We start from the raw sequence: 12485 nt of genomic DNA, 5'->3' as shown, positions 1-12485 counted from the left end.
GTTTAACCCTTTGAACGATATAATTATTAAATGAGATTTTAAACAGTCAATTAATATTGTAAAGAACTCGGGTGATGTTCGCACGCGTTGTTAACCTATCCTCGTTAAGTGCTTAATCTCGGGTGGGTTAAGTTCGCGTAGCCTGGAATTAATGTGCGAACGCGGTGGGTCCGTTTACTCAACCGATTTGAAACAACCTTTCAAGTTTCTATACATGTTCTCATTAGTCAAGTTAGATGCTCAAAGTGGAATAGCTTGACTAATGAGTCCGAGGCTCGAGTAATTAATTCTACGTAATGCTAAGTGAACCAATTATGCAAACGACGGGTTTGAAATTTTACATCGATTCACGGTCGAATCATTAAACGGGTAAACAGCGACCGTATTATCTCGTCCTCGGCGAACATGATGCAGCTGGCAAGAGTTTAACAAGTAGTTATTTATTCCGTGTGCCGGCGATTAATTATCCAGGAAAGTAGCTTCTCGAGGAAGTTCCCGCGTCTATTTAGAAAGCGCGTCAACGCGAATCCCCTCCTGTCAAGGGCGACGCGTTACCGAGCAACACGCAACCGAGTTATGGCTCATTTAACCCTCCTGCCGGGGCGCGGAGGAGGAGGAGGAGGAGGCGGCTGGAGCCTGGATGAAGGGATGCGAAGATACGGCGAAAATAAAGCGCCGGCTGGAAGATGTAAAACGTTGTCTCCTTCTATTCGGTTACGAACGTATGGGGACGGGACGCATTATTTTTCTACCCTGCACACTTTGTTCACGGCCGGAATTATTAATACCGGTTATGACCGTAATACGCGGGCCAAATCCAACGGGATTAAAATAACCATTCCGCTTAACGAGGACGGTCACTGCACCGCGGAATTTTTACATTTTACAAACACAATATTTCAACGGTATTATTTTTAATTAGCCGCGGGTTCCCCGGCTTCAACCTTGGGAAGCTTCTCTTATCTTTATTTCTGTTACCTAAGTTTCAAACGAGGAATTGTAAATCTAATTAAATACTTTCATTTTTCACAATTCCTGGCTGCGATTGTACGAACGCGAAATTATTTGTCAAAGGGAAATAGGAATTGCACGACGACGAGCTACGTACTGTTGCCTCGAACACGATGATAATCTGCGTTTAGCAGTTTAAACGGAGCTTTATTCCGGCGGGTAAAACGTGCCGTAGCGAATTTTGCATATTTCGCGTTCTAAGCAATAAGGATAACAGAGGCGAATGCAGACTAGCGCTCAGCGCCGTTTCAAAGCCGAGACCCGCACGTCGGTCTAACGTCCTAAATACTGTCCTAAATACACTTCGTTCGCGTTACCTTCCCTTCGTCTTGGGACAAAGACTCATTACATCGACGGTGCTTACCCGTATTCTATCCAAACTGTACACTGCCGTAATTAACGACGCGTCGTCATAAATCCGCGCCGTCAAACGGTTGTCCGACTCATTAGTCGTATTCAGAGCTCGATAACGTTAAAACACGGCGGAACGTGATTTACATTTCCACGTTTTTGATTCGTTCGTTTTCGCGACTGAGAATGCGAAGCCGTGTCTTAGTTAGCGAAATATTTCAACCGTGCTCTTTCATGCCTTTGTTTCTCGTGATTTTGTTTCGTTCTTAGCAGCGGGACGTTCGAGAGTGCTTGAGAATTGTCGCCACCCGCGAAAGGTATTCCAAGAGAGATTCTCGTATAAATCAGGAGATGAGCTTTATCTTTCCTCTTCCCGTCGATGTCTAGTCCTTTTTCATTCTTCTTTGTTTTTCTACAATTTCATATTCTTTAGCCATGCAATCTACGCAGATTTATTACATTTTTAATTGAAATAATGATGACCCCTTTTATATGTACAGTGGAACATAATTTATTCAAATACCCAATTATCTCAGTAGAGGATCATTCATATCTCTTATCAGGATTTTATTTCCTAACACAAAATTTCTATATAGAACTTGCACAGTTCAAAGGGGCACTTTTGATGGAAGCGAATTTAATGAGACGCGATGGTCAAGTTCGTTTTTATAAATGATCGTATATTCCTTTGGATCATCTGATAAAGCTTTTCCAGACGATTTCATTTAGTCTTCTTTAATTAGCCTTTGGGATTTCGAATTGAAAAATATACTAATTCTATCTGAGTGGAACTGCGGGGTCGTGGCTAAGCCAGCTGAAACAGTAACCCCTTTCAGAAATAAGTAGCGCGTTCGGAGGACAACAAAAGCCACATGTATGCATTTCAGACGGCTTACGTTAACGATCGAAAACATTTTATAACTGTAGTCCAATTAAAAGTCAAAATCGGCTGATGAAGGAATATTTTCGTGGATGTAGATGATCAAAGGATCCTTTGACGACTGAGAATCGTCGCACGTTCGAGTATATGTCGAACGATGAGGGATGAAGATCTCATCTGCACATTCGTGCGTAAGGAAGCCTCAGTATAAATCGCGGACTGTCCAATCTCACCGTTATCGATCACGTTCTGGGCCGAATGGTCGTTCACAGAGAGCATTACAGAATTCAGAATAGTATTAAGCCGCGTAGCTCGCAGTTTAACGTCGTATCGATTCCCTTCTCTATATTTTGCATACGTACGTACGTGCGTGCGTAAGAGCGCGCAAACCTGACTAATCAATCTATCGATACTTTATGACGTTGCAACATCGATACTTTAGAACGTCATGAAAATATATTGGCCGTGTATTTCAAAAGTGACATGACTCCAGTGTATTCATTTCCCGAAAGAGCTCTTCCATTTGTCCGAAACGCAGTTATTTATAAAAAAAAAAAAAATATTACAGAGAACGTTTTAACATCGCATGACTCCGATTCATTTTGAATTATTACGAGAATTATGCTGCGCACGAATTTTCCATCCGCGGCTCTTTAATCGGTCTAAAGCACGTTGCTGCGGTCGCGACGAGCCGTGCAGAGTAAACACTGAAAGCAGGAAAAAATTGTGGGATCGCTTTTATGTTCATACCGAGATTTTAATTCCAACGAGATTTCCATATAATTGTTTCGACTTGACCAATGCCAGCCGGCGTTTATATAATATACACGTGTATATTGCCGGGCGTTAAACTTAAATGATTACCGACGCGGTTTCCGATAATTTGCTTGGTAATTGCGCCATTAAAGTATCATCGTACTTTCTCCCGAGTTCCGCGTTAATGGAACGCGAGTAGGTTTTCCTCCAATTACAGCGCATAATGAAATCAAACCGTGCGCACCGCGGCAAATGTATTCCGCGAGAAAGAACTGGGTTTGTTAAATAATTCAGGGAACGTCCCTCGGCGGTCCGATCGACGCGGCTCCTTCTCCTTCGGTGCTGAACGCGCCGTCACGTTGACGCGTTTCAACGGAAACGGTTCCAGAGGAGACCGTAGGAAAAATATTGCGAATTATACGAAGCTAACCACTGGCTGAAATAATAGAATACCGCCGCGCATTTGAAAACCGACGGACTCTTCTCGATTCATATCAAGAGACGAGAAATAATTTTTCTAGAAGATCGGATACGTTTTCATGGTAAACGTTCGGATGTTTCCGGCATAAGTCATGTTATTTTGTCTCGCGAAGAAAGCTCGCAAACATCATTGAATTTTCATGAGGCTGAGCGGAATTAGCTTCTTCTTTCCTTACTTCCCGTACGGGAAAACATTTGAATTTTTTAAGCAGATCCCACGACCAATTTGAAAACAGCCGGCACGTTCCCCAAGAATTAAGAATTCCTCCAATTCTCATCTAAATGATGTTAAACTGTTAACACGTGTCTCTATGATTTAACCCGTTGGATACGTGAATTATCAGCAGATAGTATTGTTCGGTCGAATGAAACGGTGATCATGAATTTGTATCGAAATGATAACAAGCCACGTAGCGATGGGGGTTAACTCGAGTGGCAACGATTCGCGTGTTCAACTTTAATCTTCGCCAAGAGCTGATTCCCGTCTTTGTTCGTTTTTCCAGGTAAACGGATCGTGGAGCCTGCCGGGTTTCTTCTGCGACTTTTACATCGCGATGGACGTCACGTGCAGCACCAGTTCCATCTTCAACCTCGTAGCAATCTCGATAGACAGGTGGGCTTGTTCGTTTCTCCAAATAGAAAAGGGAGTAATTCCCCGTCCGTGATTCTCCTATCCGTCCGTTCGCCTCGCGAGACCCGCGATTGATCTCGCAGCCCGTCAGTCGAACGCCGTAAAATCTCATTTTATCGCGCGCTCAAACGAAATTCGAGTCGTGACTTTTATGTTTTAAATCAAACTAATTTACGAAAGTTTACGTAACGATTGCTCTCCGGCGCCCAGGGAAGAAAACGAAGACCGGCAGTAACCGTAATTCGTGATACCGTGCCGGGCTCTGATGTACAGCCTGCGTTTGCGTCCGCTTCGCTCCGGGCACGGTTACAGTGACGTTCGAAAAAAAAAGCTGGAAAACTCGCGGGAAAGGGAGTAGCCGATTTAACCGATTTACGTGACAGGAATAACAGGACAACGAGTAAAAGGACTGCGGTTGCTTCCGCGACGATATAGAAATGAGTTTCAGCTACGAAAAACCAGACTCAATTTGTTCGAATCAAATTTTTCCCAAATTCCCGAAATAACTCTCGTCTGTTTGCTCTTCTAAAATAGTTAATTATGCTTCTTACTTTGCCATTATAACTCTTAACGCAGAGAAGCATTCGTGGTCGAGATCGAATTTTCGACGTCCGTGAAAACAGCAATTTGATGGAAGTTACAGAGCATTTGTACAATTCAATCGAAATGAAAGGATCGTTACGTAAACGCGAATACGGCTGTTTGCGTATACTTGTTTTATTTCCCTCCTTGGGAACTGCATTAAGCCGCGGCGAAACCATCAATTCCCATCGATGGCGCGTACTGAAAATAAGTTTGCAATACCGTGTGTCGCACGGAATCAAGATGGAAACGCATTCGCCCGGAAATTGTACAGCCGTGTGACTAATGCCCGGGCTTTTTCGCATCCGCGTGATAAAATATGCATACAGCGATAGAGAAAAATGGCAGTCTATTAAGCGACCTCCCGCAATTTCCTTAAATCCGGCGAATCTGAATCTGTCCGACGTGTCATCCCTCTTTGGAAAATCCCCCGAAGTGCAATCAGTTCCGCGATTTAATTAATCCACGTTTTTATTTCGACTCCTGGAACCGACACGGGCCAACCTCCCTTATAGCGAGAGAGCTCCCACAAAGCGTAGCACAGAGTAAAAGTAGATGGATGCGTAGCAGAATTGTATTATCGCACGTGAGAATCGCGTTAAAAAGCGTAGAATTATATCAGTAAATCGTCCGAGACTTTCAAATGAAATTGAAATAACGACCAAAAATTGTAATTCTCATGCCACGGTTAAAGCTCTCCACTTAATATCTCGCTGCGAGCGTTTTGAAACACGCGGTTCTCATCTTCCATACGAAATGGGAAGCTCATTTGGAAACTCGGGGATTCTAATTAAATACGAAATTACGGACGAACTAAGGGAACACCGGACGAGACTTTTGACCTGCGGTGTACCCGTAAACCGTATCGGCAGCGAAACGTCGCGTCAAAGAAACGAGAAACAAAAAGAACGGTAAATTGGACTAGTCGCCGGGACGCGCGGATACGAGGCGTTAGAGAGGATTCGCGTGTACTCGCGGTAACCTAATGCCCGTCAAGCAAACATGATAGTAGACACACTGTGCGATACGCGAAACGGATTTGAATTGCAGATACATAGCAGTGACCCAGCCGATAAAGTACGCCAAGCACAAGAACAATAGAAGAGTGTGGTTGACGATACTGTTGGTCTGGGCGATATCGGCCGCGATCGGCAGTCCGATTGTTCTCGGCTTGAATAACACCCCCGACCGTATACCGGACCAATGCCTCTTCTACAATACGGACTTTATCATCTACTCGAGCCTATCCAGCTTCTACATACCTTGCATCATCATGGTGTTTCTCTACTACAACATATTCAAGGTAAGGGTTCCTTAAAAAAGTTCGCCAGGACCAATCGTCCCCAACATAGTAGAGTACACGAACTCTTTTAACACGATTTCTACCAACTCTACTCTTCACGATTCCGTCATCGATATCACGTATAATTTATTAGATATAATTATTCCGAGGCGAACGAATACATGCTAAGCAGTGATACTCGTTTAGCCTGTTAATATTCCAGCAACTGGCGAAATTATGTACAGATATAATTTCAACGCCATATGGAGGAAACTACCGCCTCGTGGAAGGGTTAGCGTTTACGATTAGCTTGCGGTTAATCATAAATACGGTTTCTTGCCTGCTTTATGCCTCCGGTAATAAACAGGGAATTTTGTTTGCACGGTTCCGCTCACGCCTCGCTCGTTACGATATTTATGCGGTTACAATGCGGAACGAGTATTAACATTCGTATTGCCATTTTTAGTATTCGCGTTCGGAACGCGTTTACACGCTTGTTCGACCATTGCGCAATGTTGCTCGTGGACCGTCGTAAAAGTATAGTGGAACAGTTGAGGAAGAAACCGAGCGATGTTACACGATCCATTGGTACAAAGCGTAAAATATCTTTCTTTTATGTGTGACTGTCGTCCGCGTTTGCATCGCTCGTAACGTATCGTCGGGCGTATCTCCATCGGGAAAAATACCCGCGACGTATCTCCGCGTTTTCCACGATAGCCGTCATTAATTGTCCGCGGAAGCTGGATGCCTTTGATTCACGTTTTGCAGGCGCTGCGGAACCGGGCGAGGAAGGCGAGGGCCAATAGAAAGCCTAACTTAGGGGACATAAAGCCGGGCAGCATAATCGAGAACATCGCCCACACGCGCAGGTAAGCCGACCTTCCTTCGACCGATAAAACCGTAAGAGTTCTTCGAGCGAATTCGCCAAGAATTTTCTAGGAATTTCATTCGAAACGACCCGCGGCTCTGGTTAACGGGAGGAAATGAATGTAAATTCTTTCGTCGAATTACTGAAATTAGCAAGAAATTAGTGCCGTGAGCAGCAAAGAATTCTAATTAAAGGCAACGGGCAAGTTTAACGATTAATCGCGCGCGGTTCGTGTCCGAAATTGTTGTCGGAACGGGACCGAAGAATATGCAAATAAGAATCGATGCCTATACTTCGTTGATAGTTAAGGGAGAACAATTCCGTGTTGGCATGTGTTTCAGTTGCATGAATCACTCCGTTGCATGCTACCGTTGTACGTACCCGGGACAAGCACGCTGTTGCGGCTCAATAATTCATACGCGTACTTGCAATAGTGTCCTTGCCCATTCGCGTTCCTACCGACAACAAAGAATACCTACCTGAACGTGTAAATAACAACCCTTTCACCGGGCTGATTAATCGACGACGAGAGGCATTCGGTCGATTTTCAACTAATAACGTCGCCAACGCTTACCAATGAGTGTCTCGGTGTACGCAATTTCTCGGCGACGCTCGGGGGAAATTTTCAATTTTCGCTGCTCGGCGTTTCGCGCGCGCGAGAAGATCAAAGGGGCTCCCGGCGTTTAAACGGAACGTATGCATTCAGAGGAGCGGCTTAGAGACAGATAGCTCTCATTTCGAATGTGTCGCGCGCTCCTGGAGCGAGTAATTTTTTTCAATTCTGCCCGCGCGTTACCCTTGCATTTCAACGAGGCGATTTCTCACGTAGATTGGCGTGAATATGTCGCCGCGGCAAAGGAAAGAAAGGCGACCGCGGAGAGCTCGAGTCGAGGCGAGGCCGACGGTTCAGCCCTGGGCGCTTCATTTCCGTTGTTCGGGTCGGCGTGCTCGCCTTCAATAGCCGGCCACTGCCTCGTTCTCGATTTAATTGCCGGCTTTTGTCTCCAGACGAAGTGTCCCGCACGTTTGTCCATCGACGAGGATCCCCGCCGAAGGGGTACACCTCCGTCTTCCCCTCGACGAGTGAACCGCGCGTAATCTTTTACTTCAACCCGTCATTTAATACCCACTTGCCGGTTTTTTCTTCGCCCCGAGTGAGAAACTCGATTTAACTTCCTCCAATTTACATTTTCACTTTGCACAGCGAATCTGTTACGGCCCGCCCGCCGCGGCAAGCAAGCGTCCCGAGTCAAACATTTCAGATTGATCGGATTAAAAGTTTGAATCCTCGCCAGGAATATTTGAACGGCATTAAAAGGGTCGACGGCGCGGAGGCGGCGTACCGGCCGACTAATTATTATTTATGGGTCCCTTCGTAGGATCCGTTGCACGTGCTAATGCCATCGATAAATTAGACTTAGATGTTTATAGCGACGGTCACATTTTGGTTATAGTCTTCTCCCAAGAGTGTCGTGTATTCAACATAATCTCGCGCCTCATTTTCCCCTGTATCCTGCCTTTCCCTAGTTTCCTACTGACCCCGTGTCTTCACTGCCTCGCACACGTGCTTCAATCACGTACGTACGTGAACGCAATACTAATTTGGCAATTAAAATATTTTACGTTTGAATATTTCAAATTAATATTAAATCCCTTTTTTATATCCGTAAATTTATTTTTTTACTATACATCTGAGATTATTTCCCTGTTACCATAAACAAGCAAAGGGTAAGGGATATAGGTTCGGATATTGACTTTATTCTGCGGGCAAAGTTTTGCACACAATATTCCGGAAAGCCCGGAACTTTGCAATTTGTTTCGCTGTTGCTTGTTCCGAACTTTGGTAATCGGTATTAATTGTTTTCGAACAATAAAGGGAACTAGAAGCCGCGGATGAGGGCCGAGCGCCTGAAAGATAGAGGCACACCGTTTAAACTGACCCAGGAACAGCCAGCCATTTGCCTATCCAATCTGTAACGCCGACACATTCTCATAATCCGATTACTCAGTACCACGCATCCGGCTGTGAATGTCCATATTATCCGGATAATAGGAAAATCTAGTTTCCCGTATATGTACGTATGTATCCACGCATAAAATTACCCGATGTCGTACCTCGTAATACTCGAATCCTAGCCATAAGTATTTCTGAGATGTCAAGAAATAGGGGAGGGTTGTTACATTTTCCACGAGTTAAAGGAAATGCCATTTTGACGTGCCTATTGTAAACTACGTACCTCTGGCTTACCGAACCCATTCGTTGGCGAACCGTTAACCTGTTAAACCTTACTAACCTGACCCAACCCTGTCTTTACCTAAAATGGGAGCTCAAAGGATAGAATGGTCAGAGACCAGAACGTCGAAGGAGCTCACAGATGTGAGCGACGAGGGGGTCCATATTCTCCCTTTATTCTCACTCACTTTCGGCGATCCCGCTCGTTATTATAAAAATGTTAGCATCGCGCGTAAGAAGATATATCGAAGGTCGTAGCTTTTTTCCAGCGATCAGAAAGCAATTACTGGTTTTTCGTTTTAGTCGGAACCGGGCATATCCCATATGAATCGCCGCGAGGGAGGCGGGTGTACGTTCAACGAAGTAAAAGCTAGGTTCTTTGTTCGCGAACGAAGTCTCGCGGGAGGAGCGCGGGTTATACATATAACAGCTGCTTTGTGCATGATAGATTAACTTTCCCCCCCTCTTTCCGACGGGATTAACGCAGCGCGTCGCGTCGCCGAGAAATGCTAAAAGCATGCTAAGTGTAGAAGCTTTTTTTAGAGGCTTTTGACTAAGATCACGTAGTGGGTATTCTGTGGCAAGGTTTGCGGAGACCGCGCTGGGCGCGGCGGCCCTCGTGGCCCCCGGCATGGAGGAGCCGACGAACACCGCGTCCGGTAGCAACGAGGACGAGGACGAGACGCCCCTTGATCCCGTCGTGGTCATATCGAACGATAAGAGCACCGAGTTCTTTTTGGCCACCGTCGTCGAGGAAGCAGCGTAAGAATCCAATAAACTTTAAGCCCCACGAAATTGCACGAGACGAACGTTCGCGTTCTTCCCTTGTCCCTGTTTTACAAGTTCACTCGAGGCTAGGTCACTCGCATAGTATACCGTCGTCCGTATTTGTTTCACTTCTCGAAGAATTTTGCATTTTGCATACTTATCGATATTCGTGAAAAAGTATTTATTGAACAACGAGGAATCAGACAATTAAATCTACGATACGGGCAGAAGTTTGTTCGGGATAGTAACTTATTTCGCGAGCTTATTAAGGAATTCAACAAAGAAAGTGGAAAGGATGAAAAAGTATAAGGCACGGTAAATATCGTGAGGAAACAGATAAGAGCGGCGCGGTGACAGACTTCTAGTGGGTGCAGCCTTCTGGCCGAGTACCGAAACGAGGGACATTGAAAGTTCCCCGGCTAAATTAACGGGACTAAAACAATAGCGCAGGAACAAAGCAGGAGTCTCGCTAAAATCAATTAGCATTCAAAACTGACGGCATACCGCGAACAAAGGAAGAGTACTATGTATTTTCCTATTCATCGAGAGGCAATGAATTTCCGGTCGCCCCCGAAAGACGATAATCTGAGGTACTATCTTAATTAGAGGCCGCGAATTTAGATAGCCGGTGTTATAATTTTTCAAAATTCCGGTTCCGGTCCCCGGCGAGGGAGCCAATTCGCATTTAAATCGAACGGGATAAGTCGAATCTCTTTTCATCGGCCGACAGAGTCGATAATTCATTGGCGCAAGGAATTACTCGGCGATATGTTCGATAAAAATAGAAACGCGAAGCACCGATAAACCCGGTCCACTGTGAAATCGATTCATTTGTTTGTGGAGCGTCCACTGGTCCAGCAAGCTGAAATGGTAACCGCTATTGATTGAACGCGGAAGACGCCCGATCGATCGATTCCCCATCGTTTTTGCGGTAACGAGAAAAAAATAAATAGGAGACCTCTTTGAGAACGTAATCCAGACGAGATAGGATTTCGTATCCTTCGGAATTATTCGAGGATTATTAATACAGCAAACGCGAACGTTCGTGGCAGGTAGGAGCCGGGTTTCGGTCGCAGAATCGAGCGTCGCCAGCCGTGACTGGGAACGCTAATGCTGCTCGTAGGAAGGCTACTGATACTCGAATTGCAGTTGTCGTTTCAGCGCAGTGGCTCAAGCCCAGCTGAGCGGAACGCAGAACGCTCGGAAGGATTCGGGGTACGGGGACGGTGGCGCGGCCAGCAGCGCGGTGGTCCACGAGACCCTCGAAACGAATTCCAGCCCGAGTCCGAACCCGCGCGTCACCTCGGCACCGTCGTCCTCGACGTCGTCCTCCCCGCCGCCGAAGGGCGCGGCGGCCACGAGCCAGACGTCGCAGCCGAAAAAGAACGGCGGCGCAGAGACGAACAAGCAAGAGTTGAAGAGGTTCAAGAGCACCGGTTCCCTTCTGCCCCTACAGCTTGGACGGACGCCAAGCGTCCTGTCCGCCACGTCTACCTGTAAGAAGGACAAGAAGAACGCCGCATCGGCTTCACGGTTCACGATATATAAAGCGAACAAGGCGAGCAAAAAGAAACGGGAGAAGAGCTCCGCGAAGAAGGAGCGCAAAGCTACCAAAACGCTGGCCATTGTTCTGGGTACGTTCTCTTCTCTTCCCTCATTAATAATAATGATTTGAAAGTGTAGTCGATCGATATCGAATTGGTCTCCGATTCCTGTGCAGGTGTCTTTCTCATCTGCTGGCTACCGTTCTTCACCTGCAACATCATGGACGCGATCTGCACGAAATTAGCGCTGACGTGTCAACCCGGCGTGACAGCGTTCATCGTGACTTCTTGGCTAGGCTACATGAACAGTTTCGTAAATCCCGTCATTTACACTGTGTTCAACCCTGAATTTCGCAAAGCCTTCCACAAACTGGTCAGCTTTTAAACGAGCCGCGACACGGTTCGGGGCTCGAAGTCGTGTTTTATCTCGGAACGGGGAAACAACGAGGCATTGGACAATCGAACAGCTCAACGTTTTTTTCGGCTAGAGGTATTTATCGCAGACCTTCCCTCGCATTCGTAGCAGTAGCTTGATGGACAACAGCTTTCTCGCGGGCAATTGTTTTTAAAATTGCGGAACAATTATCAGAAGTTGAAGGCCGGGAGATTGAGTAAAGAGAAGTTGTTATTGAATTGGCCGCGGGAGTTTGTATTCTTTTGGCCGCAGGAGCTTCAATCCTCTTGACTAAAAAGCTTTTCCAGTATATTTACTGATTGACGATTTCATTTTCTTTCGAGAATGGACAGTTTTCCTTTAACTGACTCTTAGGGAAACGTAGATGTCATGCCTAATCTATTGAATAGAAGAGTAAATAATTAATTGGCGTTTAGTTGAAATTCGATACGATAATGGAAGAGAATTCCGTTGCGAGCTTTCCATGTGTTCTTTATCGGAAGACCAGAGCATGGTTCCATGTTGCCGTTATCAGTGTCCGACTCCCAAACGAATATCGAACCGGAAGCAACGTGCATCGATGTTAGAGCTGAATTACCAAATAAACACTTAGGCTAAGTAGTCGAATAAATGATACGTACAAGAAAGGTTCTATGTATTTTTCTTCTAATTTCAATATTTAACGAGTTAAATATGATTATATGG

General features: G+C 45.6%; 1 protein-coding gene across 5 annotated transcripts in view; it reads left to right on the top strand.

Moving 5' to 3' along the window:
- The window catches only part of Dop2R (dopamine D2-like receptor), a 96045-nt gene extending 83566 nt beyond the window's left edge, over positions 1-12479 (top strand). For 2 of the 5 annotated variants that reach the window (XM_018026263.2, XM_026814120.1), the window contains exons 3-8: positions 3982-4091; positions 5742-5994; positions 6742-6842; positions 9642-9836; positions 10992-11476; positions 11563-12479. In XM_018026263.2, the coding sequence (XP_017881752.1) occupies positions 3982-4091; positions 5742-5994; positions 6742-6842; positions 9642-9836; positions 10992-11476; positions 11563-11771 (1353 nt within the window). In that variant the 3' untranslated portion in view covers positions 11772-12479. Of the gene's footprint in view, positions 1-3981; positions 4092-5741; positions 5995-6741; positions 6843-9641; positions 9837-10991; positions 11477-11562 lie in introns of those variants that run through there. The other 3 variants (XM_018026283.2, XM_018026273.2, XM_018026292.2) reach the window with 3 other exon arrangements.
- Positions 12480-12485: the final 6 nt, after the last annotated feature.

This window comes from Ceratina calcarata, unplaced genomic scaffold (genome assembly GCF_001652005.2).
Source record: "Ceratina calcarata isolate Rehan_Ccalc_2016 unplaced genomic scaffold, ASM165200v1 scaffold12, whole genome shotgun sequence".
NCBI classification, from domain to species: domain Eukaryota; kingdom Metazoa; phylum Arthropoda; class Insecta; order Hymenoptera; family Apidae; genus Ceratina; species Ceratina calcarata.
Note: the sequence above shows the minus strand (reverse complement) of the source record. Positions and strands in the feature narration are given on the sequence as shown.